General features: G+C 35.8%; 1 protein-coding gene across 1 annotated transcript in view; it reads right to left on the bottom strand.

Annotated features, from left to right (window-relative positions):
• Nucleotides 1–765: 765 nt before the first annotated feature.
• MROH9 (maestro heat like repeat family member 9) overlaps nucleotides 766–26,665 on the bottom strand; it is a gene marked incomplete at its 5' end in the record, with an annotated part of 68,169 nt that continues 42,269 nt past the window's right edge. The window contains 12 exons of the mRNA XM_082344230.1: nucleotides 766–1,504; nucleotides 11,821–11,923; nucleotides 12,490–12,606; nucleotides 12,708–12,860; nucleotides 14,509–14,685; nucleotides 16,491–16,706; nucleotides 19,023–19,143; nucleotides 20,664–20,824; nucleotides 21,836–21,979; nucleotides 23,148–23,365; nucleotides 23,645–23,661; nucleotides 25,444–25,598. Coding sequence (XP_082200356.1) covers nucleotides 1,431–1,504; nucleotides 11,821–11,923; nucleotides 12,490–12,606; nucleotides 12,708–12,860; nucleotides 14,509–14,685; nucleotides 16,491–16,706; nucleotides 19,023–19,143; nucleotides 20,664–20,824; nucleotides 21,836–21,979; nucleotides 23,148–23,365; nucleotides 23,645–23,661; nucleotides 25,444–25,598 — 1,656 coding nt within the window. The 3' untranslated portion in view covers nucleotides 766–1,430. The remainder of the gene's footprint in view (nucleotides 1,505–11,820; nucleotides 11,924–12,489; nucleotides 12,607–12,707; nucleotides 12,861–14,508; nucleotides 14,686–16,490; nucleotides 16,707–19,022; nucleotides 19,144–20,663; nucleotides 20,825–21,835; nucleotides 21,980–23,147; nucleotides 23,366–23,644; nucleotides 23,662–25,443; nucleotides 25,599–26,665) is intronic.

Genomic DNA, 26,665 nt, shown 5'->3' on the forward strand with positions numbered 1-26,665 from the left:
TGCCTATTATGTGCTGAGCATTCTGGTGGACAGCATAAACATATATTCATGAAGAGGTTCAATATTGCTCATAATAATGAAAAAAATGGAATCAGTCTAAATGTTCATCAATATGAAAGTGCTTAAAAATTAGAGATATCATAAAGTGAAATAGCACATACATATTAACATGATGATGTAGACCCATTTTCTTGGCATGAAAGATGTTTCTGACACATGAGTAAGTGAAAAAGTTATAAAACAGTTATGATAGTTTTAAAAATAAATATGTAATAGTTTATATTCTTTAAAAATGTCTGCAATAAGATATATACCAAAATGCTAATATCATTATATTCATATGTTGAGCTTGTGGGAAGTTATTATTTTCTTTCTTAATAAAAAGAAATAGAGAAGGAAAAAAGGACAGATTTAGAAAAGAGAGAAAAAGGAGAAGGAACAGAAGGAGGAGGAAGAGCGAAAGAAGAAAAATATTCTGAGTGACATGGAGGGAGTGCTTGGTATTTAACCGGCAGTCAATAAATATGAATGAACAAAAAAGGAAGGAAGATAATGATGTGTCAATGTAGATTCAGCAACTGTGACAAGGGTACCACTCTGCTGGGGGATGTTGGTAATTGGGGGAGGCTCTGCATGTGTGGGGTCAGGAGGTATACAGGAAACCTCTGTATCTTCCACTCAATATTTTTAGTAATCTAAAATTGCTCTAAAATATAAAGTCTATTACCAGAAAAAGGAAGGAAGGCAGCCACCTTATTTTCTGCATATGTGGGGTCAGGAGGTATACAGGAAACCTCTGTATCTTCCACTCAATATTTTTAGTAATCTAAAATTGCTCTAAAATATAAAGTCTATTACCAGAAAAAGGAAGGAAGGCAGCCACCTTATTTTCTGCCTCCCCTGTTTGTAATTCTGATCCTGAAGGCGAAATAGGCAGAGGCTAAGAGAGATGCTGAAGATCCAAACATTTTGAAAGAATAAACATTACCCTTCTTTAATTTCTTCTGGTGCAAGTGTTCATTGCTCTCCACTAAAATGTAAATCCTCTGAGGGAAGGGACTTTGCTTTGTCTGCTGCTGTATACCCTGCAGATAGAATAGTGCTGTCACATAGTAGATGCTGGGAAAATATTTGTTGAATGGATTAATGAGTGAATGAATTCTTAACTCTCTGTAGTTCCTAAGGACTCTAGGATAATAGTTAGGTCTCAAATAATGAGAGGGACAGATGGAGAGATTGAAACAGAGAGAGAAAGAATAAAAAATAAAGAAGATGTCCCTTAACCCAGTCCTTCCACTGATTTCCCCTTAACCGCCTAGCTACCTCTACCACCCTCTTCCCATCCCTTGCATCACTATAGAGCTCAGATATAAATTGAATCACAAATAGTGAAGTTATTTAGGCCTATACATAAAGATTTCATTATAACTTCAACACTTACCCTCAAGCATGACTTCAATTTCATCTCTGAGCAGTAAATGGCCACCCAATTTTGCCAAGTACCCTATGCACAAAGTAAAATTAAAGTTACCCGAAAATACATTATGAAAATACATTATCTGATATTATCTGGCTACCTTCATTGCTTTCTTCAAAGCAAAGCATCTCTAGATTATCCTTGAATCATCTTTTAGTGCTTTCAAATAATTATTAATAAAATTCTTTATTGAGATATACATGTGTATATAAATGTGCAGAAATCATAATTGTACAGCTCAATAAATGACCACAGAGTGAATACATCTCGCTACCACCTAGGTCATTAAATAGAATATTACTATTATCCTAGGAGCCTCCCTCATGCCCTTCACAGCCTCCTCCTTCACCTTTCAGAATACATTCTTTTGCTCAACGTTATATTGTGTGATTCATCCATGTTTTTAAACATAGCAATAGTTCATTCATTTCCATTGCTACATGACAAAGGTTGGCAAAGTTCTCTTGAAACAGCCATGCTTATTGGCTCATTTGCTTATGGATTATCTACGGCTGCTTTCACCCTCCAACAGCAGGGTTGCATAGTTGCGACAGAGACCATATGGTACTCAAAGCCTGAAATATTTACTATCTGGTTCTTTACAGAAAGAGTTTGCAGAATGCTTTTATATGATATTCCATCTTATTAATGCAGCACTTTTTAGCCATCCTGCTTAGGATGGACAATGTGTTGTTTCCAATTTTGGGCTATTATGAATAATGATGTTATTGTGGGCATTCTTGTACATGAATTTTTCCGTAGATTTGTGTGCATTGCTGTTTGGTATATAGCTAGGAGTGGACTTATTGGCTAATGGATATGCTTATGTTCACCTTTAATCATTACTGCAGAACAGTTTCCAAGGTGGTTTTACCAATTTTCATTCTTACATTTCCATTGCTGTACGTCCTCTCTAACACTTGAAATTGTTAGTCTTTTACCTTTCAGTCAGTCTCATGGGTTTGGTGGTATTAGTTTTGTATATTTATTGGCCACTTGGATATTTCTTTAGTGAAATGTCTGTTCAAGTAAGTCACTTGTTTTTATATTGAGGTGTTTTTTAAATTATTTATTCTTAGGCATTTTAAATTCTGGATACTAATCTCTTAGAATATTACACCCATTACAAATATCTTCTCCTACCCCAGGGCTAAACTTTTCCATTTGTATTGTTTTTGTTTTTGTTTTTTTTGATGAACAGAAGTCCCTAATTTTAATGTAGTCCAATTTATGGTTAGTGAATTTTGGAGTCCTGATAGAGAATCTTTGCTGTCTGAAGGTCATAAAGATATTCTCCCATATTTACTTCTGGAAACTTTATTGTTTTACCTTTTCACATTTTTGGATTGCAAGCCCAACTGGAATTATATGGCATAAAATAGGGGTTGAGATTACTTACCTATGAAATTAATCGAGCACCATTAAGAGAAAAAAAAAGTCCTTTCCCTAATGCTTTGCAGGGTCATTTAAATCGTAAATTGTGCAGGGGTCAGTGTCTTGCCTCCATTCTATCATTGTGCCACTTCCATACTACCTTAATGTAAAATGGGTCTTAGATATCCAGTAGTATAAGTTCTTCAACTTTGTGATTCTTCTTCAGATTATCTTGGCTATTCTCAAATCTTTAAATTTTCATGTAAAAATTAGAATCAACTTCTCAAATTTCACACACACACACACACACACACACACACACACACACATACACACCCAAAACCTCTGGTGAAATTTTGTTTGGGGTTGTATTGAATATACTGAACAGTCTGGGGAGAGTTGACATTGTTACAATACTTCATTCTTTAATCCATAAGCATGATATATCACTCTATTTAAGTCTTCTTAAAAACTTCTCAACATTTTCTAGTTTTTTTGTGTATCAGTCTTGTACATCTTTCCTTAGTTTTATTTTGAGGTATTTGATGAATTTTGGTACAAGGCATTAGGCATCAAAAAATTAATTTTCTAGTTGTTTATTGATAGTGTGTAGAAACCCAATTGATCTTTGTATATTGATATTGTATATAGAAAACTTGCTAAATTTATTTAATTCTAATAGTTTCTCTGAATTCTTTCCAGTGTTCTAAATACTCAATTATTTATCTGCAAATTTTGGAAGTTCTATTTTATTTTTTCCAGACTTATACATTTTATTTCTTGTTATTACCTTATGTTAGTTTTGGAAAATTTTTGGTCATTATCTCTTCAAATATTTATTTTGTCTCATTCTTTCCCCACTATCCTTATGGAACGCGTATGTTAAACCTTTTAACCATATCTCATATTATTATGCTCTTTTCATATTTTCCATTTTTAACTCTTTGAGTTTTAATCTTGATACGAATATTTTATTCTGACATTTCTAATTCTCTTTATCTCTTTTCAGTTCTTTCTAGTCTGATGCTAATTTTACCCATTGAGTTCTGCATTCCGTCTCATTATTTAATCTTTTGAGCATACTAATCATATTTATTTTAAAGTTCCTATCTGATAAATTTCAATAATTGCATATACTAGATTCTGTTTCTATTTTTTTTTCCTTGTAATTAAAAAAATCTAAACGTCTGGTTATTTTTGATTAAATCTCAGCTATTGTGTATACAATTTTGTGTAGATACTTTTAGGCTCTGGGCAATTTATCTTCTCCCAGAGAGGATTTATTTTTGCTTTTTTGGCAGGCAGTTAGGCTAGAGATATATCCCCTTAATCCAACCAGTGAGTTAGATATTCAAAGGTTCAGTAATTTTAAGGGCTGGCTTATTTTTAGTTTACTCTTACTCTTAGGGTAGAGACATCAGGGATCCCAGCTGAAAACTTGGGAGTATTTACCAGGGTTCCTCCTCATTGTCAGTCCACTACAAGTTTTATTCCTCCAGCTCAGTGAGACAGCTAAAATTTCTGCACAGTTTATCAGCCTCCCAAATACCCTTTTTGCATTTAGAATTGATCTATAAATTTATAAAAGAAAATCTATAAAGGAAAATAATCCCCAAATATCAGGCCTACTTCTTTTGGTTTTTCTACTTTCTCATCACTGCCTTTATAAAAGCTCTTACATGTTTTCAGATAGATTTTTTTTTTAACATCTTTATTGAAGTATAATTGCTTTACAATGGTGTGTTAGTTTCTGCTTTAAAACAAAGTGAGTCAGTTATACATGTACATATGTTCCCATATCTCTTCCCTCTTGCATCTCCCTCCCTCCCACCCTCCCTATCCCACCCCTCTAGGTGGTCACAAAGCACCGAGCTGATCTCCCTGTGCTATGTGGCTGCTTCCCACTAGCTATCTGTTTTACATTTGGTAGTGTATATATGTCCATGACACTCTCTCACCCTGTCACATATCACCCCTCCCCCTCCCCATATCCTCAAGTCCATTCTTTAGTAGGTCTGTGTCTTTATTCCCATCTTGCCACTAGGTTCTTCATGTCCTTTTTTTTTTTTTTTTTTTTCCCTTAGATTCCATATATATGTGTTAGCATACTGTATTTGTTTTTCTCTTTCTGACTTACTACACTCTGTATGACAGACTCTAACTCCATCCACCTCATTACAAATACCTCCATTTCATTTCTTTTTATGGCTGAGTAATATTCCATTGTATATATGTGCCACATCTTCTTTATCCATTCATCCGATGATGGACACTTAGGTTGCTTCCATGTCCTGGCTATTGTAAATAGAGCTGCAATGAACATTTTGGTACATGACTCTTTTTGAATTATGGTTTTCTCAGGGTATATGCCCAGTAGTGCGATTGCTGGGTCATATGGTAGTTCTATTTTTAGTTTTTTAAGGAACCTCCATACTGTTCTCCATAGTGGCTGTATCAATTTACATTCCCACCAACAGTGCAAGAAGGTTCCCTTTTCTCCACACCCTCTCCAGCATTTATTGTTTCTAGATTTTTTGATGATGGCCATTCTGACCAGTGTGAGATGATACCTCATTGTAGGTTTGATTTGCATTTCTCTAATGATTAAGGATGTTGAGCATTCTTTCATGTGTCTGTTGGCCATCTGTATATCTTCTTTGGAGAAATGTCTATTTAGGTCTTCTGCCCATTTTTGGATTGGGTTGTTTGTTTTTTTGTTATTGAGCTGCATGAGCTGCTTGTAAATCTTGGAGATTAATCCTTTGTCAGTTGCTTCATTTGCAAATATTTTCTCCCATTCTGAGGGTTGCCTTTTGGTCTTGTTTATGGTTTCCTTTGCTGTGCAAAAGCTTTTAAGTTTCATTAGGTCCCATTTGTTTATCTTTGTTTTTATTTCCATTTCTCTAGGAGCTGGGTCAAAAAGGATCTTGCTGCGATTTATGTCATAGAGTGTTCTGCCTATGTTTTCCTCTAAGAGTTTGATAGTGTCTGGCTTAACATTTAGGTCTTTAATCCATTTTGAGGTTATTTTTGTGTATGGTGTCAGGGAGTGTTCTAGTTTCATACTTTTTCAGATAGATTTAAGAAATATTTTTATTGCTGTTCTTATTATCTTCATTTTCCATGTGATAAAATAAAAGTTCATAGAGAATAAGTAACTTAGTGAAGGTCACATGGCTAGTGGGTGTTCATTCTGAGATTTCAATGGAAATGTATCTACTCTCACCAATATTTCACACTGCCTCTGCTTCAGTCAAAATAGTGACCACAGAAATCACAATAATACATTATTTTCATAATACAATTTACAGATAGTAAAGCTCAAGATATTCTTATTGACAGGTGGAACATGGGCTTAAAAATTTAAGAATAATGTTTAAAAACAAAGCCCTGTGTTGTGGAGGTATCCTTAATTGGCATACTTTTGCTTAAGTTTGTAAATCAATGCAATTCCTTTCTGAATTAGATGGTGGGTACAAATAATGAATGAACATTTCTTATGCTAGAGAGTACTAATTTCCCCTATTGTCAAATTACTTCTTTATCTTTAGTTCTCTTACTAAAACTACCAATTTTTAGCTGGACATATGGCCGTCCAGCAGATGACTAGACTTTTAAGACTTCTTTGCAGCTAGGTATGGCAACATCTATGTTCTGAGCTAATGATCATTTAGCAGAAGTTACAGCTACTCTTTAAAGAGATGCCTGTGACCTCTTGATATTTTCCCCTTTCCAATTGACTGGTATGTAGAAGTGGTGGCAGGCGATAGAGGAAACATCTTGGACCTGATGTAGGAAACTGTGTGATGAGAATACTAGAGCAACAAAAGAGCTGACACTAGTCTACGTATACTTGGATTGTTAAATGAGAGAGAAATAAGCTACTATTTTGTTTAAGCCGTAATTATATTTGGGTCTTTCTTATACTGTAGGAACTTAAGAAATACAACATTACCACCAAAGGAGCAAAATAGGTGGCAAAATTAGGCAAAAACAACTGAAAATTAAATGACTCTACTGAAATGGTGTTTTTGAAAGTTACAAATGAAATTTCAAATAGAATTGGATGTTTTGAAAGTTTTGAAACACGGCAGACTAACCACAATGCCAACAAGGTGCACGTGGGTGTGATTTTAGCTAAATGGAAGAATGCAGTTAGTAGTGGTGGGGAGCATGGGAACAGGAATTACAACCTCCATCCACAAGCAGTCAGCTCTGCTCAGTTGCTACCAGGCAGAAACGCAGGTTCAGTGTAGCCTTATCTCCTCCGCCTATCAAATAATTGGAAATACAGATACTTATGCGAAAACTCTTAAATTTGGCAATTGCGACACACTACTAGCTGTCAATCTAATATCATTGTCCCCTTCTTGCCCAATAAAAAAAGTGCCAAGCATCTCTTGCAAATGATGGTGGCATTGTGACAGTTCTGGTCATTGGGAGGTGTAAGATGAATCACCGGTTGGGATTTTGAAGAAAGCTTTGCAAAATTAGGTTGACCCAGAGACACCTTTTGCCCTTTACATTTTTTTTTTCTCCTTGGGATAACACTGCGAAAATGCTGAAGGTAATCAGAAAACACAAATAAGGATACAAGCCACATGCTAAGGATGATGGTATTATAAAGCCAATGATGCAATGAATATCTACATGCACACATCACTTCTCATATGTGACTATATCAGAGGATAAATTCTCTTGAGAAGAGATTATTAAGTCAGAAGAATATGCATTTCACATTTGGATGGAAATTACCAAACTGTTCTGAGATTGTAGTAATTTACACTCTGACCAGTAATGTAAGTGATTGCCTACTTCCTGCAACCTGGACAAAACTATGTAGTATAATCATTTTTGTTCTTTGTCAGTTTGATGGATGGAAGCACTTTATCAATTCAATTTGCATCACTTTTTGGATGAGGCTGTGAAAATTTTATGTATATGAGCCAAATAATTTTCTTCATGTACTTTGTCCATTTTCCTAGTGGGTTGTTTGGCTTTTCTTACAGATTTGTGAGGATTCTTTAGACAGTAAGAATCCATGCACCCTTTATATGTGATAAGTGACATAAATATTTTATTACAATTTGGCTTTTGACTTTGTTTATAATGGTTTTGCCTTGCAGAAATATTTATTTTTAGATAGTTTGTCAATCTTTTATGATTTTTACTTTTACTTAGAATGATCTTACCTACCCCATGATTATAAAGCAAATTCTTCTACACTATTTTATCTAATCTTATTTATTATTATGGTTTTATTTTTAGCATTTGTGCCTTTGACCATCTGGAATTTATTTAGTGTAAAGAGTGGGATAGGAATAAAATAATTTTAAAAATTCCAGATGGCTCACCATGTGTCCCCAAACCATTTAAGGAATATTCCATATTTTCATCACTATTAGTTAAAGCCAGTGATTCACTGTAAAATATTGCATGTTTTGGCAGTTATTTCTAGATGGTATTTTGTTCCATTTGTCTATCTATTCATTCCATGTGATTTTAATTACTGTAGCTATATTAATATCTGATAAGGCTAGTCCTCTCTCATTCTTTTTTGGTTAGAACTTCCTGGATATTCTTGCATGGTAACTTTTCTATATTAATTTTAAAATTAGGATGTGAATTTTGAAAAAAAAGCCCTATTGATATTTTAATGGGCATCTTATTCCATGTATAGATTAATTTAGGAAAGAATTGGCATATTTACAATTTTGATTCTTTCCTAAAATATGGTTTATACCTTTCAATTTATTTAAAATTTTTTTGTGTCTTTCAGTAATGTTTGCAAGTTTTCTTCATAGAAATATTGCATACATTTCAAAGTTTCTTTTTAGATCTTCCTTCCTTCCTTCCATCTATTCAATACATGACTTCATACACCTATAATTGATTTCTGTGTAGGGTGTCAGGTAGGAATGTGTGTGTGTGTGTGTGTGTGTGTGTGTGTGTGTGTGTGTGTGTATTCCCATTGTCCTAGCACCTTTTATTAGACAGCCCATCATTTCTGATCTGATATATACTGCCAGTTCCGATCTTTATATTAGGTGTTTGTATATGTGTGGATCTGCTTCTAGGCTTTCTATTATAGTTTCACAGGTCTTGTCTTTCCTTGAGTGAGTAACAGATTGTCTAAAATTTGTTAGTTATATCTTCTTATGTTGGTCTTTTGCTCTTCCACATACATTTAGGATCAACTTGTCAAGATCTATGAAATTATCTGTTGGTATTTTTTATTATAACTGCATTGAACTTATTGATCAGTATTTCTCAGTAGGGGCTCTGGGGATTCTAGATGGGATAATTTGTGACTAACACTGTTACAATTATTACTGAATATTAAGCATACTCCTGTAACGTTAAATGCATTAATGGACATTAAATGCTATACCAACCTGGAAGCAAGCTGGCAAGGGAGATGTAGACCATAGAGGTCAGTTTTTGAGGCATAGAGACATGTGAAACAAAGTGAAGAATGGATTGGGAGCTGGAAGTCCTACAGTTAAGTAGATACTGTATGTCCTTATGTGATAGTTTATCCATTCCTTCTTTAGTTGGCTGAATTCCATCCATCAATGATTTCTTCAAGAAGGATTCATGGTAATGAACTTATGCTGAGTTTTTGTGTTTTAGAAATGTTTTCTTATTATTTTTATAGTTGGATATAATTTTGATGAGTATAAAATTCTTCAGTCATATTTTTTTTCCACTTAGGATTTGTAGGCTCTATTCTACTATATTTTAGAGTTGAATACGGAAGTGGAGAAATCTAATGCCAGATTTATTTATTTTGTAATGTATAGGTGATTTTTTTTTTGCTCAACTGCTCAAAGAATTCTTTAACTCTGAAGTTCCATAACTTTGTTAGGAAATGTCTTAATGTTTCATTCTGTATAAAATATTTCTTGAAAAATTTTTACCATCAGTATATTTAATCAAATTTTTTTTAGTTCTTAAATTCTATCTTTGAATACTTTTTTTTCTGTCTAATTGTTCATTTTTCTTCAGGGTTATTATCTATGCATATTTGCATTTCTTTCATCTATCTTCTATATCTATCATTGCTTGCTAATTTTTCAAACTGTTTCTTGTTGGTTTATATTTTATTTTGCTAACATTTCTCAACCCTTTACTCCTTGTTCCTTACTGGGTTATCAACAATATATATTTGCTCTTCCATTGGCTGCAATGTAGTTTTTTGAAATGGTTATATATTTTTTCTTACACTTTCCATCATGCTTTGAAAGCTTCTTTTTCTTTTTTTTCTTTTTGAAATTCTCTATTTTGCCATTTATTTTCTTGAACATATTAATCAGTTTTTAAAACATATATCTCACATCTATGTCAGATAACTTTAGTATCTGGATCTCCTGATGTTCTCTTTCCATTGTCTATTTTTTTTAAAAAATTTTATTGGAGTGTAGTTGATTTACAATGTTGTGTTAGTTTCAGGTATACAGCAAATCTCCTCCCAGAGTAATGAAAATAAAACAAAAATAAACAAATGGGGTCTAATTAAACTTAAAAGCTTTTGCAGAGCAAAGGAAACCATAAAGAAAACAAAAAGACGACCTTCAGAATGTGAGAAAATATTTGCAAAGGAAGCAACCAACAAGGGATTAATCTCCAAAATATACAAACAGATCATGAAGCTCAATATCAAAAAAAAACAACCCAATCAAAAAATGGGTAGAAGATCTAAATAGACATTTCACCAAAGAAGATACACAGGTGGCCAAAAAGCACAAAGCACATGAAAAGATGCTCAACATCACTAATTATTAGAGAAATGCAAAGCTTACTCTTCATGTGCTCCCATTATCCCATTATATATTCCCTGTGTGCTTATATCTTTAGATCTTTATTTTTAAAAGTTTTGGATTCATGAATATATTTACCATGATTTTCAACTACTCTGTAGAAACATTTTCTAAAATTTGATTTTCTTCTTTCTTTCCTCTCTTGTCCTCCTGGAAATACCTCTTCAGAAAGATAATGCCTTTTCCTTTTTTAGTTACTTATTTTTGCATCTTGCAATATTATATACAGAGGAGTGTTTGTGGAAAGTTCCAGTGTAGAATTCAGAATAACATGAATTCTTTATGGTTTGAAATAAAGTTCTTATAATACAGGGTTCTCTCTCTCTCTCTCTCTCTCTCTCTCTCTCTCTCTCTCTCTCTGTGTGTGTGTGTGTGTGTGTGTGTGTTCCTCTACTCCACTCTGATCAACACAGATCATGAACTGTAGTGCTGATCATAATACAATTTGTCTTCTACCCTGACTAATGACAGACTTTTCTGTACAAGTATAATGTGACTAAGTATTTCCTCATTCCTTGGGGCCCCAGCTACTCGAGGATGCCAAATGGGGTCAAGGGAAGATCCCACTACCAAGTTGGGAATTCACTTCCTACCATTCCAAATAAAGGATTATTAGTTTTGATCTTCATGGCGAGAATCTAGGGGGGAAAAAACTGATTGGTCACGTTTGTCCAAGGTCAAAAATTTTAGTTGTCTTCTTTTAGAATCTTCCTGCACTCCCACAACTTTACATTTTCTTCTTCAAACTTTATTGGATTTGGTAGCTCTTCCTCATCTGTTGTAGTCTATGGTTATAGATGTTCATGTTTTGTTGAAGATGACATTTAAAAAATACATTATTCTTATTCTTTGGGGGGTGATTTTTAAGCAGTGAAGGAAAACTGTAGTGGTTTGCCACCATCTTAAATTTTGAAATTCATCCTGTTGAATGTACTTTGTATAATTTAATCACACAGCTATACCCACTGTGTATTATAAAGTAGAACTCTACACTCATCATATATTTTAACTTCTGTTCATCATAGATATCACCATGAAAGGTACTGTCCATCATAAAGAAAGAAAATTTATAATTTTTTCAAGGAAAATTTCTAGCTGCTTACCCCTTTCTTTACCTTTTAAGACAAATTAGAATTGAATTTTACTTACCTATTAAAATAACTGATCCTCTTCTCAGATATGTTCTGGAACTCCTCAGGAATCCTAAGGTATCAGATATCAAATCTGTAATATATTTCTGATGAGAAATAAGCTGAGAATAAAAAAGGAAAAAAAACATTCTCTCACTTCTTGAAAAAGCACATTTGCTCTCTCCAGAGAGGCTTTCAGGGAAAAGAACTTGGTTGCTTATACCAAATCAGGGTCAGTTTAAAACTTGGGGGTTTCTGTGTATGAACGTTATTCTTTTGCTTGCAGGTATTATTCAGCTTATTACATGATATCCAAACTTTGGGTTTCCAACTTTTGCTTAACATCCTTCCATCCCCATTTGTCTATCATTGCAGTTTATGCTGTTTTCAGAGAACCAGCTCATTCGGCCATGGAAAAGAAATTCCAGCTTTTCTTTTGGTGATCTGAAATGTTGTTCCTACCTTTACACTGCTCAAAGTATGTAGGTTGGAGGAAGAAACGATAGATGAAAAATGTTGAGGAAAAGAGAGTGGGAAATTTTAATTTTCTCTTGTCTCAAGTTCTAGCTATAATTGTTCATTTATCTTTTCTTTATATTCCTTGCTCATCATGCTTTTCATCACTTTGGATATCCTTTAAAGTTCCTTCTATAAATCTTGTGGTAGTAAACCCTGAGGGGTCACTTACAAGATTGTTACAGACGTTGAGCACTACCAGCTCAAAACTGTAATGTTCATCCTTGAGCAAATATGATGTTGACCATTTTAATTCTGAGGCACAGATTTCTAATGTATGTTTACATGCCTGTGAAGTAGAAAAAGGTCAGTAAAAATCTATTCATCTGATGTTACATAAAGCACTGCGATTCTCAGCAAAACTAAGAAAAACAAAATCACAGGACTTACTTTAACTACTCTTGCCTCTGTATCTTCCAGAAACAGAATCAGAGGTACCAAGCCTCCGAAAACCACATCATTCAGCATCCATGTGTACTGACTCATGTCCCTGAGTAACTCACCAAAGTGTCGAATGGCCATACTCCGAATGCCTCCATTAATCTGAAATATGCACACAGAAAAGACCTCATTTGAGGATATTTATATATATGCACACACACTATATACTATATATACTATGTATACATATATACACTAGTATATATATATTTATACGTATATATACTATATATGATGTGTGTATATATGTATATATATAATTATTATCATTTATTTTTAGAAAAGATTCACTTTGGGTCTAAGAAGTCAGCTTGCCTTTTGATTTTAAAATAAGAGTTGCTTACCAAAATTCAGATTACATTAAAGAAAATCCCCTGTGAAAAGTGAGTTTCTTAAATTTAGGAAGATAGTATTTAAAAACATCCTAAAAATATAACATGTAAAAATCTGTATAACTTGGAGATGATTTCTACAATAATACTTAGGGTAATGTGACCATGATGTCTTCAAATGCTGGAGGCCTTTGCAGAATTGCCAGTGAATACCAATGCAAGTTCTTTGCATAATGGCATAGTACTAGGTTTCCAAGGGCTTACTTATGCCAAATAGGAAGGTGATTGGATTATAAAGATTCTACAAGAGAAAAATTGCAAGTCAGAGGAAGAGGTTAATTTTTTAAACTATAATATCACCTTCAGTTTTTTAAAAAAGCTTGATTCCATTTTGAAAATAATTCTTTACATGGGCATGCCAGCTACTTATTAGCTGTGTGAACTTGGCCAAATATTCATTTCAGTTTTCCTCAGTTTCCTTATACATAAACTGGATAATAGCAATAGAGTTTGTTAGAGGATTATATAAAATTGCCCATGTAAATCCCTTAAAATAGTGCCTGGTACATAGTAAATACTCAATACATTTTGGCCACTATTATTATTACTATTATTATCACTATGTCCTTATGAAAATCTTTTCTGACACTGTTTCCTCTTTCTATAATTTAATAATATTGGGCCTTTCTTCAATGAAATCTGCAGAACTAAGAACTTACAAATTTTGGCAAGATAATTTACTATGAAATAATTCTCTGGTTCACAAACACTCATCAAAGGAATCTTTAAAAACAGATAGATTTCCCATAGCATACCAAAATGTTCCTGTTTATTAAAATACTATATTACTGTCATCCAACTTTTCTGGAACACTTTTACCATAAAAAATGAGAATATTCAAAATGCACAACTTTCTGATGAAATACTTTCTAATTAAAGTTTTCTATGAAAATATCATATTCATTTGGGGCATTACACGTGTCAACTCCAATACCCATAATATGCCTGCTATTCACTCTATTTTACAGATGATGCACTAAGAGACTGAACCACCTGCTCAAGATTTCACAGCGAGTCAGTGGCAGCACGGGGATTTGAACCTAGGAAGTCCAGATTCAGGGTTAACAAACACAGCCACTAAACTATAATTCCTCTTTCATCTAAGAACAGAGGCTACATTTTGATTCTCTTTTCCTATGGGCAGACTTTTCCAGGTTCTCACAATGTAGTTTAAAAACAAACAAACATAGAGCTTACTTGATTAATCTTAGTATCTCTGGGAAAAAAAAAAAAGGTAGCTCTGCACAAAATGACTGCCTTTTGTTGACTTATTCTGGGACGTAATAGCATTGCCTTACCTGGGGCTTCAGTTTAATGATAAAACCTAATGATCTCACATATCTAACTGTGCAACTCACATGATCCATCAGAGGACAGTAGCTGCAAGCAATTCTGGTACACAGGGAGGAGTAGGTCACCTTGTCCAGTTTGCCTAAAAGTCTTCGAAGGGTCATCAAGGCCCGAATTACAACAGTCTTGTCTTGGGAAAGGAAGGCATCCAAGATGGATATTAATAAGCTGCATACATTTTCTATCTACATATAAAAGGAAGAAAACGGTGGGATTTAAGAACTAGAAGGAGACTTGAGGTAGCATTTGGCACACACACCTCTGAGTTTGGGCAGCATGCAGTGATGTGCTAGAGCTAGCTTACAAGAGTCAATTGCCAAATTGTCAAAAATTTTGCAAGCTGATCATTAAAACAAGTCACTATTAAAAATTAAATTTTATAAATTTAGAAATAAATAAAAACTGGTAATAAATACTCAAGACTCATCACTTCCTGTTCTTTTGCTACATTTTGCTCTTTTATGCCTTTGAGGTTATTTACATGTATTGTATCTGTATGGTGGGGATATTAAATAATGATGCGCCACTGCACATCTTCTCCCAAATCCATGTCTACAGATGTCCCTTTGATAGACTGAAATCATCCATAGTGGGAGTATTTACACCAGAGAAATTGGTCTTATTTTCACAGAGCTGCTTGTTTAAACATTTACCAACACACCATTGGCAGTATAACCTCTAAACTAGGTGACAATGACCTGTTTGGACATGAGAGCCACTGAGCTGCTGAGCTAGGTCATGGGCATCAGTTGCAGATCAGAGACAAGCAGAATATCATGCAATCAAAACATGAAAAGGAGACACCAGAGGAGTGAAAGACAGGCTGGAAAGAAAGGAAATAAAAGAAATAAATACTATTTGCCAAAATAACAGCCAGAGGACACTTGTGTCTGGCTGGAGTCTTTACCAATAGATAGTACATGAAACCTCAATCCAGATCCCTCTCCACTGTTTCTCTCCCACTTTCCTAGACAACTTGGTCACATTGTTAATCGCATTGGTAAGAGGACTAGACAAGGCAATAAATAACTTTCTGTTCGCAATACATACTATTGACTTGTATGATTTATCTAAAGCAAATAAACTATGGCTCATTTCATTCTAAATGCAAAATGAGTGCCCACTGACAGGCTTTAAGCTTTCAGAGACTATGCTTAATGGATATACTAGGATTTATTATTAAATTTATTATTAAATCAGTAATAATTTATGGAATATCTACAGTCTCAGCACTGTGCAAGCTACTTTGAAATTTACAAAAGAATTACAACACATAGGCGTATGCGTTGACACACTCTTCCTGGAAGGCAAGAAGTATTCACATGACTTAGTGGGAAATGATATAGGACAGTAGTTCTCAAGTTTAACCTGCATTAGAATTACCTGGAGGACTTTTGAAAACATAGATTGGTGGGCACAACCCCCAGGATTTCTGATTCCATAGGCCTGTGATAGGGCCTGACAGTGTGCATTTTTAACAAATTTCCAAGAGACTCTGATGCTGTTGGTTCAAGAGTCATAGGTAGAGAGCCATAAATATAAAATATTATATAAGCAAGTGCTTATAGTTGGTGTGGCCCTGAAAGGGATGAGGCTGCTAGAGACCAGAATATCCAGTGAAATTTGACTTGAGCTGATCATTGGAAAATAAGAAAAATGTGAATGGGTGAAGGAGGAAAGTGGTATAAAGGAAGAAAAAGCTTGAGCGAGTGCTCTGAGACAGGAATTAATGTGTATGCATGTGTGTATGTTGGAGTGGAAAATAACGTATGTGTGGTTTAGAGTGTAACAAGAGTGTTCATGTAGGGCAATGCTGATAAATTCTGAGTGTAATGAGTGATTTTCTGGGAAAAATATAAATAAGGTGATAAAGCCAATAAATTGACTTAACACATCCTTTCCATTCAACCCAGTTTCCTTATTGATAAAACACTCAGCTTTGATATTGTGTTAGTGATGTATAAACTAAAAAATAATCAATGTTTTGTCAGTAAGGATACTGAGTTATACCAAATCTCAGATTATGACTTCGATGGTGCTGGCAGACACAAATCACACACACACATACCTCATTGATAACTGGTGCCATGCTGGCAATTTTCTGAAGGCTCAGTTTGCTAACTGCAGGATCAGAGTCATTGACCCAGTTTCTGAAGAGAACCAAAAATTCTTCTGGGAATGGGTCCTTGAAGAAATTATTGAGAAGCTAAAAGAAAACAATTAAGTTCATAGGCAGAGTAATGGCCAGGCATTGTTTTTGCTTCAGTCATAAAAATCGAGACATTTTCAGTAAAACAAACACAAATCACACTAAAACTCTAAATACTTACACATATTTTTACATATATTTCTGTGTCCATAGAGGGAAGGAGAAGTAGCAGATGGAATAGGAAATACATGCTTTGTTTTATATATATGATGAAAGAAATTTTCACACGTGGAATAACAGAGTTTACGTTAACTTTTTATACTTTTATGTTGCCTCATCTTTCTCTTACCTGGAAAATCTTGGTGCCTAATAGCATTAGTACATTTACTTATCCGTTTTCTACCATATAATGCATACAATAGTCTTAAAATTATGATATCAACACATATAACATCAATAAACCTCCTGAGGAAAAATAAATATTTCTTTACAGATTTTTTTTGTCCTTGCAATTTATCTCACTAAGGATGTACAAAGCACAGTGTTCATATGTTACTTGATCTTTAACAAATCTGTGGGGTGTGTATATGTGTATGTATGTGTGTGTGAGAGAGAGAGAGAAAGAGAGAAAGAGAGAGAGAGAGAAGCATACAATTCATTGAGAAAGACTCTAAGATCATAAGAGTTAAATAGGTAAAGGAAAGATCAGGTTGTTCATAATATGGAACTTTAATTTATAAATAACAATATTTTTAAAATGTTCAAACTCTCTACAATTTTAAACAATAAGTACAAATCAAATCACCCCACAGGACATCACGTCTGCCTCTCACATTGGAAAGCTTGTTTATGGTGGCAAGAGTGCCATGGGGTAAGCATACCCATGAGCTGTGTGGGGAGCTCTGATTGTCACTGCTTTCCAGTTAGTGGTTTGGCATTAAAAATCCTTAGCCTTGAGAATGTTTATACCCTTTGGTTATTATTTCAGATTCTTGGAATCTATTATAAGAACATAATCTAAAATACCAAAAGAAAGAAGATTTAGGCACAAAGATGTAAACTTGATTGCTATTTATATCAGTAGAACTTGATTGCTATTTATATCAGTAGAAAACTAGAAATAACAAATATATATAAATAAATGGCATAGGCATTGGTAATACTGTCTTAGGTATCACTGGCTGATAAGACCAAAATAAGGTAAAATACATAGATTGTGTGTTCAGAACAACAAAAGGCCAAGGGAACCTCACAGTTGAACTGGAAAGTTGACGATTGCCCAGAAATTCTAAACAGAGCAAGTGGTGGGAGAGTGTGGTCATTGCTGAGTTCCTGGAAAGACAGACATGCCAATCTCCAGTAGCAGGAAGCATTATATTCATGGTGAGAGAGGCAACTAGGTTTCCATCAGGTATATTAATGATGCTTACATAAATCTTATGTAGTTTGTAAATTTCTTTTAAATGTAGCATTTTATGGGAGGGATTTTGTGTCTCATGTTTAGACCTATTTGGTGTTTGTACATACTTAAAGGGTAGTACAATAAAAATAATGAGTCACATAATAAAATAATGAGAGGTTCAAATGGATTAAGCAAGTTTGAAAAATACTGGTGATTTGCTACTGCAATGTTAAGTTAAACTAATTCATGTATCTTTGTGAAAGCTTTAGAAGTATATAGTATAGTGTATGGGTATGCCTTTTATAGTTTATTAACTATTTTGACATGAAGTTTGAAATCATGTCAAACTTTTGGAAATATGTGGCATCGTACCTAGATCAATACTTCCTTATTATATATTACTTTTATGGAAAATTAGATTTGACTCAGATAATTTCAATTTATAGAACTTTTTACATGCCTTTTGTAAGCAAAAGTACTGCCTCAATTTGCTTGACTCTAGTATGACATTCCAATATTTGATGTAATATTCATATACAAAGTAATATAGTTCTATATTTTCATGTTACCCAGTTATTTAGCCCATTCCTTTTTTCCCCTAGAAAGTCTGAAGTATCGTTTAGACACTAGATGTTACCTACCACCTTTAGTAAACTTAATTATCCCTATATACTTTAAGAAGCTTGTAGAGAAATATGAACTAGGACTACAAAAATAATTAGTCTGTGCAAATCCACACCCCCTAGGAAACTACAAAGGCCAACTCCTGAAACAGTCTAAAGGGACAACCCTCTCATAACTCAAATCTATCTTCACCTTACGCCCCTCAGCTTCAGATATCTGTTATTGTCTTAACTTTTGGTAAGAATCAATATTCGGAGAGGGAGACAAAACGTTAGAGAGTTGATTTAACTTTGGATAAGGAAAGGGAATGAGAACTTGATTGTTCACAGTCTCGTAATAAAACTCACTTCAGTGAGGAATATTATTGTGATGACGTTGTCTTCTGACCTTCTAGGACCTTCCACTGAGAGCTTGTAGAGATAATGCAAGGTGTCTGGAAACTGTGGAAAGTTATAGTCACTGAGAGTTCTGTAAAGAAGAATAAAGCACAGAATTAGCAAAGAAGATGAAAACACTTTCTGCATCAGCAAATGCTAATGGTAGAAAAGAGGGAAACATTATCCTCATATTTTGTATCACCAGATAAAAAGAAAGATAGTCTTGAATATTCCTTAATACAAGGTAAACCGCAGGCTCATTATGAATTCTACACAGACTCTGCGGAATTATATATGCCAGGATCACTGATAACATCTCTTTCCTTAACATCACTCCTCTTTCTTATCTCTCCTATCCTGTGCCACAGTACAGACTGCCCTATATTACCGCAAGTTCCCATCCATGCCTGACCAAACGGAGAAAAAATAAATAGTGCAAAATATATATCTTGGCAATCCAAGATGGCCACACAGGTCACCTTTGTGATTTTAGACCAAGTCCTTCCTTTGAATGATATAATGAAGAAGAGAATATGGGGCTATCCTGGATTATTAAAGAGAAGAGGTGGTGAGGACTGATTCACTGAGCCATTCCCTAGAACACACTTGGGCAGTGACCAGGCTCACAGCTGTCCTGACATGCTGGCCTAGACCAGATTGGCAGGACTGGGAAGGGTGATGTAACAGAGATTCCATTTGAAGACTCCAGGCGATGAAGCACTAAAGTAGTGCTTCTTAAATTTGAATGTGCATGCAAATCAACTAGGGATCTTGCTAAAATGTAGATTCTGATTCACTGGGTTTGGAGTGGGCCTTGAGATTCTGCATGTTTCACTCCCAGGTTATGCTATTGCTGCTGGTGTGTGGACTACACTTTGAATAAGAAGATTCAAATGTACTAAGGTACTGAGGATAGAATGACTCCATCTGCACGGTGGAGACGTACTACACTTTTACAAAATAAGATGTGTTCTTGAAATCTATGTGCAAATAAAATGGTTTAAAAGCACCAAAAGCCCAGAAACCATATGGACTGTACTTTCTGAGTCAGTCACAACTTCAAATGGTCTATTATGTTGTCAAGGCCATGTATTGTGATTCTTGATCAGAAAAGCTGATTCCTATAATCAGAAGCTTGCTATTCACTAATGGGCTAACTAGAAAAAACAACAACAACAACAACTTTGTGGTACAAGGAAAATAAAAGTCCTCTTCTATTATACTTTCCCAAATTTGTCTCATTGGGTACAGGTTTTTATCAGACCTCTTTAAAGTGGGAGCACGTGTCTGATGCCTGCAGAGGAGGAATCAGTTAACAACAGAGGAAGGGAAAAGCAGATTCACCTCTAGTTCTCCATATCTGAGAGAGAAACCTGTTCTGTGGAGGGAGGATAATTTGGTATCTATATCATTAGGTAAGAGAGCAAGGCAAGGAAAAGTAAAACCCCCCAAAATAAGTGAAAAAGTAGACGTCAAATGGCAAGTCAGACCATTGGGAGAGACTTGGAAGTTCTAGTGTATATTGACAGTGTTCCCACAGTGGCGTAGTTGAAGAAAGATGAAACAGGTGGGAAAGAGACGGAGAACACTTCTCAATGCCCCTGTTCTTACTTGGCAACAAGGTAGACTCCATGATGGTGAAACAGTGCTTGGGAAAACTGCTTCCAGCAATTCTTTCTCTTTAGAGCAATATCCACTTGTTGCAGTCCAGAACAATTCAGTAGAACTCTCAGTGCATCTCGAGCATAGCTAAGGTCCCAAAGAGAGGAGAGTCATCACTTGCAAGTGGCCTTCACATAACTAGATACAAGTGACTATTTGCCTTTTCATTCTATGTTGGGCAGGATGCCAGTTTTGGGAAAGGGGGGTGTTTCAAAGGAAAAGACCATTAAATGCTCTTCGTCTCCCCTGATTAACAGGACATGGGATGTGGGGTTAAACTGAAATTGTAGCATGTAAAATCTAGGATTAATCATAGAGCAGCTTATTTGTTTATTAGTTTATTAAAAGCTTATTAGCAAAAGATGTTAAGTGATGTGAAGACATGCTAAAGGTGCCTGTTGATTGTCTTCTTTGGATGCTTTAAATAAATAGAATACATTCTTATCTACTTGGGATGATTTGGTGTATGTCTGCTTGAAAGACAGAGAGTGGATTAAATATCTTAATGGGACTGAATGTGTGTTAGAGTCCTGCCTGGCTTAGAAGTCCACACCAGATGAGGGCAAATAGCAGAAAGTTGGGTCCTGATTTCCCTGGAGAGGAGGAAAGCTTACTGTAATCTCTTGGGCAAGAGAGAAGAGCCGAACCTTACCTTATGTGGACAGAATGACTGCATGCTATCATAAGCCCACACATCACATCACCAACCACAAAATAAATTTACAGTTCACAAAGCACATTTGTGCACATTATTTTTACCTTACACGTAATTTACCCCGAGAGATCACTATCAGAGAAAATGGCAGAGCTACTACATGTCCGGTTTTGGACCTGTTGCTCCTCCCTACTCTCTCTCTGCGTGGTGGCTTCCCTTTGTGACAGGAATAAACCGTATTCTGTGGGAGTGGCTTTTTATACACTGCATACACATTCAGGGAAGGTCCCAGCTTACTTCTAGGTACTTAGGATAGTTACTTTTCCAAAGGCATCCTACCCTGCAGAGGAGAGAAAACTGTAATAAATGAATATACTGCACAAGGGATTATATAGTTCCACATGAACCCAAGGGAGTAGAAATATTTGACAGCTGGAAGCTCATTTCTTATACCACTAGTATCTCACAAAGGCCTGTCCTCTGTCATCAGTCTCAGGTTGCTGGTGTAAAAGAGTTGAAGCATGAGGGCCATCAGGAGCTGGGGGAAAAACTGGGCCACCGCTTTCTTGTAAGAACCAATAGGCAGCAATGTGCACAGAGCCTGGGATGCCTATAAGGGAAGGAAAAAGGAGTCAAGAATGTAACCATCTCCCTTTAAACCCAGTCAGCAGTGGTGAGGTGGGTGGAAAGGCAGGGGCTCTGCAACTCCTCCCCCAAATTCCTCGAAGGAAGCCTGAAGCATGCATGTGTATTCATTCATTCAATAACAGTTACTCAGTCCATTTTGAAGCAGGAACTGTGCCAAGCATTCTCTGGCCATGGGCTCCCAAAGTACTATCAACAGTGCCTGGTTGCCAAACCAGCAGGAAGCACGCTGATTCCCAAGGAAGGCATACCTCCCAAGGCTCCACGCCTATGTGGTCATGAAGAATAGTCTTACCAATAACCCAGGTCCTCCCAGTGCTTCAACAATCCAGGGCAGTGAAATATTTAAGGAGGGGCGTGCCGGGTCACTAACAAATTGTTTGGTCTACTCACCACTACAATACCCACTATATCAGAGAAACACATCTCACCACCTCACGTTTGTGCAGCATTATCCACTTTTTCTCCTATTATATCTGTGTAAGACTTGAATTTACTCCCAGGAGTGGTGATTTGGGTGCTTGGGAGATATATAATGATGGACACAAATGAGATTAGGCCTTCACATGCCTATCAAGAGTCTGTGTGATCCGGCTGGGGGCTACCTCTCTGATACCATCTCCTACACCTTCACCCTTGCTCGGTGCTCTCCAGATGTTTTGGCCTCCTTGCTTCACTGATATGCCAGGTAAGCTCCCGTCACCACGTGGCTTTTGCCCTTCTCTCTGTCTAGAGCTCTCATATATCTGCAAGGATCACTCCCTCATCTCATTCAGGTCTCTGATTCGATGTCACTACAGCAGAGAGACCTGCCCTGACCAATTTACCTAAACCTTCCCTGACACTTTCTTTTCCCCACCCCACTTTATATCTCTTCTAAGCTTTATATCATCTGACACATAACACATTTTTTTGGTTCATTGTCTGGGTCTCTTACAAGAATGTAAGCTTCATGATCGAGGTATGGCAGGTAGTAGGCGCTCAATAAATATGTGTTGAGTGAATGAATGAATGAATGAATGAATGAGAGCCAGATCGTGTCAAGGAAGTATGACTGAGACTGCGAGCAGATAGGGATTTTCACGACTAAGAAAACAACACCAGGAAAAAGAAACACGCATTGTATTATTTACCGCCACGGGCATCATATTAGTAGTGTCAAGAGAGAAATGTCTTCTTTCCGTTATTCTTTCTTCCATTGCCCCAGGCTTTCCTTTCAGTATCAGCAAGATTGTCTTCAGCACGTGTGGAGCCATACTTGACTCAGAACCAGCCGCCTGCCACATCAGCATCAAAGTGCTGCAAACACAGCCCCCATCCCCGATAGTGAAAATCATACGTTTTTCATTTCCTACTCAACACTGTGACACAAATCAGGAAAAGAGTCTTGGTTTTACATCTTTATAGTGCAAAGAAACTGCAGACAAGTCCAAAACTAACTGATATTCCCATTTCCAAATGATCCCATTAAGTTTCTTGTCCTTGAAGACAGAGGAAGAATTTCAATATGGTCTTGTGGAAAATACAGACTGTAAGTCTGCAAGTTCATTTCCTATTGCTATGTAAATATCTGTCCAGCTCAATGTCAGGAACTGATCAGCTTTCTGTACTCCATACTCTTCCCTCCCACCTTGTGACCTTGTTTGTCTAGGGATAATAGAGTATTTAAAAACTGGTACGGAAATACAGATTAATATATAAATAAATATATCAATTAAAAAAACTAGGTAAAAAGCTAACTAAATTTTAAAAAACTACATAACTTAAAAATTAGAAAATTAAATTTAAAAATGAAGCCATTTTCCCAAATGTCACACATATAGTCAGTGACACAGATGTAACTAGAACCCTGGCTTCTCAATCTCCAATTCCTGACCTCCTTTCCCTACATACCTGTCACACTTCAAGATTATTCTTACTATTGCTCATCTTAAAAACTGCTATATGTCAAGCCATGCTGGGTTCTGAACTCTGTCGTTCTTTCTCTTTGCATTTAGGTTCCTAATATGGGGGCCTGGTCCCTCAGAACATGGACACACCTATCTCTCTAGAACCCCAGTACTCAATTGCTTTTATCTGCAGGGCTTATTCATAGTACCATGCTTAGAACCACATGGATATCAAATCTCTCAAGCCCTGTCTCATTCTCTTCCCTTTTGATCACACCTTCTTTCTGTTTCTCTGTTTAATCTTACCTACAAATCCCAGTTTTTCTACCTCAATCCTCACCTACTATTGCACAAGACCTGCTAGTGACTATTTTAATTAAGTTCACCTAATTCTAATTATGTTTGCTTTCTGTACCTCCTCAGTACACACTGTTTGTAATGGATTCATTGGCAGCTTTTATCTTATATCCATGCGGGTATATTCACTCTCCTCAACAAAATGCTTGAAGGCTGGTAACGCTTTACACACAGTGGGTACTTAGTTCCTGAATGAGAAAACACTGAGTCTTATGAATATTTTTAGTTTCCAGGAATTTTCTAAATAGTAAAATACTTTGTGAGTTTAAGCTTCCTAAAAAATACAATCTTTAAGTTGGAAATAGAAAGTCGGTCATATAATTGGTTTAGAATTTTGTTGATTTCATTGCCCTCTTACAGACATTAACTAATTTAATCCATATAACAGCTTTATAGATGAAAAGAACTTTCCTCATTTCACAGATGAGGAAATTGAGGATCAAGGAGTTTATGAAACTTACATGATGTCACACAGGATATAAGGGTCAAGGCTGGGATGCAATTCATTTTCATTTGTTTCCAAACCTGAATCCTTTCCATAATGTAATTTCCTGCCTTTTATACTGTTAATAGTAGAGAAGAAATACCTTCCCTTCCAATGTACAAACTATAGAAATGGAGTGATGTGATCTAATAAGCTCCTCTAACGTGGCTGTTAGATTCATAGTGTCACGTAGGCTCACCTTAGCATACTTTCTTCTTAAATATTTCTCATGACCCTGGATCGTGAATTTCAGATAAACAGTTAAGGGACAGAGACAGGTAAAATTCCCAATTATACCTGGGAATTTTAAATGTTTTATTATTTTATTGGTGGTTGGAAATATCTTATGTCTGTCCTTCATAAATGAGAAAAAGACACTATGAATTTTATCACATGTGGGGAAAAAACCATTATCACTTTGAGAAGAGGTTTTTCAATGTGGGATATGCAGCAGAACACAATTTAAATCCTCAGATAAATAATAGCAACAATTATCATTTCTTGATGGTGTACTGTGTGCCACATATTTTAGGAAGATATGAATACTATAGGTGATCTTATTTAAGCCTTACAATCATCCTATGTGGTACAAAAATAGATATTCTCTTTCAGAAAAAAAGCAACCAGATCTGACTTGTTCAGGTCTCTCTGACTCTGGAGACTGAACGAACCCTGTGGAAGGGGTGAGAGGGGGCTTACTTGTCTGCTGGGACTGGGTAGTCCATAAGTTGAAAGATGACCTTCTTTGGTGAAGTACGTGTCAACAAGGTAATGACCCGCAACATAGCTTGCTTCAAAATGGGAGAAGCATTTCCACACAATTGCTTATAAATAACATCCACAATTTTAGACACCTGGAAAAGCAATTTCACAGGTCAACAAGAGTCTCCTGTTGCACAGCCACCTCTAACCGAGGCATTTCTTAGACAAAAGAATTCAGTCCTTCTCAGAATGACCAAGGCAGCAATTAACACACAAATAAGCACTAGAGGAAAGCATATTTATGTGCATTACTACACAATGAAAATGTTTATTTGGATGAGAAATAAACATATGCATTTATTTTTTTCTTCCAATTTTATTGAGATATAATTGTCATAAAGCACTGTATAAGTTTAAAGTGTATAGCATAACGATTTGACTTACATACATCGTGAAATTATTACCACAATAAGTTTAGTGAACATCTGTCACCTCATATAGATACAAAATAAAAGAAAAAGAGAAAATATTTCCTTATGAAGAGAACTCTTAGGATTTACTCTTTCAATAACTTTCATATATAACATAAAGCAGTGTTAATTACATTTATCATGCTGTGCCTTATATCCCTAGTACTTATTTATCTTCTAACTGGAAATTACCCCTCCCACCAGCCTCTGGTAACCACAAATCTGATCTCCTTTTTGATGAGTTTGTTTATTTATTTTTGAAGTATAATTAACCTATAACACTATGTTAATTCCTGGTGCACAACATAGTGAGTCTGTATTTCTATACATTACAAAATGTTCACCACAATAAGTATAGTTACCATCTGTCACTGTGCAAAGATATTATATTATTCTTGATTATATATGTTTCCCACACTGTACATTTCATCCCCATTACTCACCAGAGTCTATGTCTCCAGGTGAATCCAAGTTGCCTCCTGCCTCTCTAGGAGGCTCTCCAAGACTAGTAAGTGGGTCTGACCCAGGCTCCTTTCAAATTACTACTTCTGCCCTGGGTCTTGTAGAGCATGTGAGGTTTACTATGTCCCCTTTAAGAGTGAACTCTTTGTTTCTTACAGCCCTCTGGCTCTCCTGAAAGCAAGCCCCACAGGCCTTCAAAGCCAGATGTTCTGGGGGCTTATCTTTCTGGTGTAGGACCCCCAGGCTGGGTAGCCCAATGTGGGGTTTAGACCCCTCGCTCCTTGGGC

Source organism: Balaenoptera borealis, assembly GCF_965194805.1.
Source record: "Balaenoptera borealis genome assembly, chromosome: 1".
Lineage (NCBI taxonomy): Eukaryota > Metazoa > Chordata > Mammalia > Artiodactyla > Balaenopteridae > Balaenoptera > Balaenoptera borealis.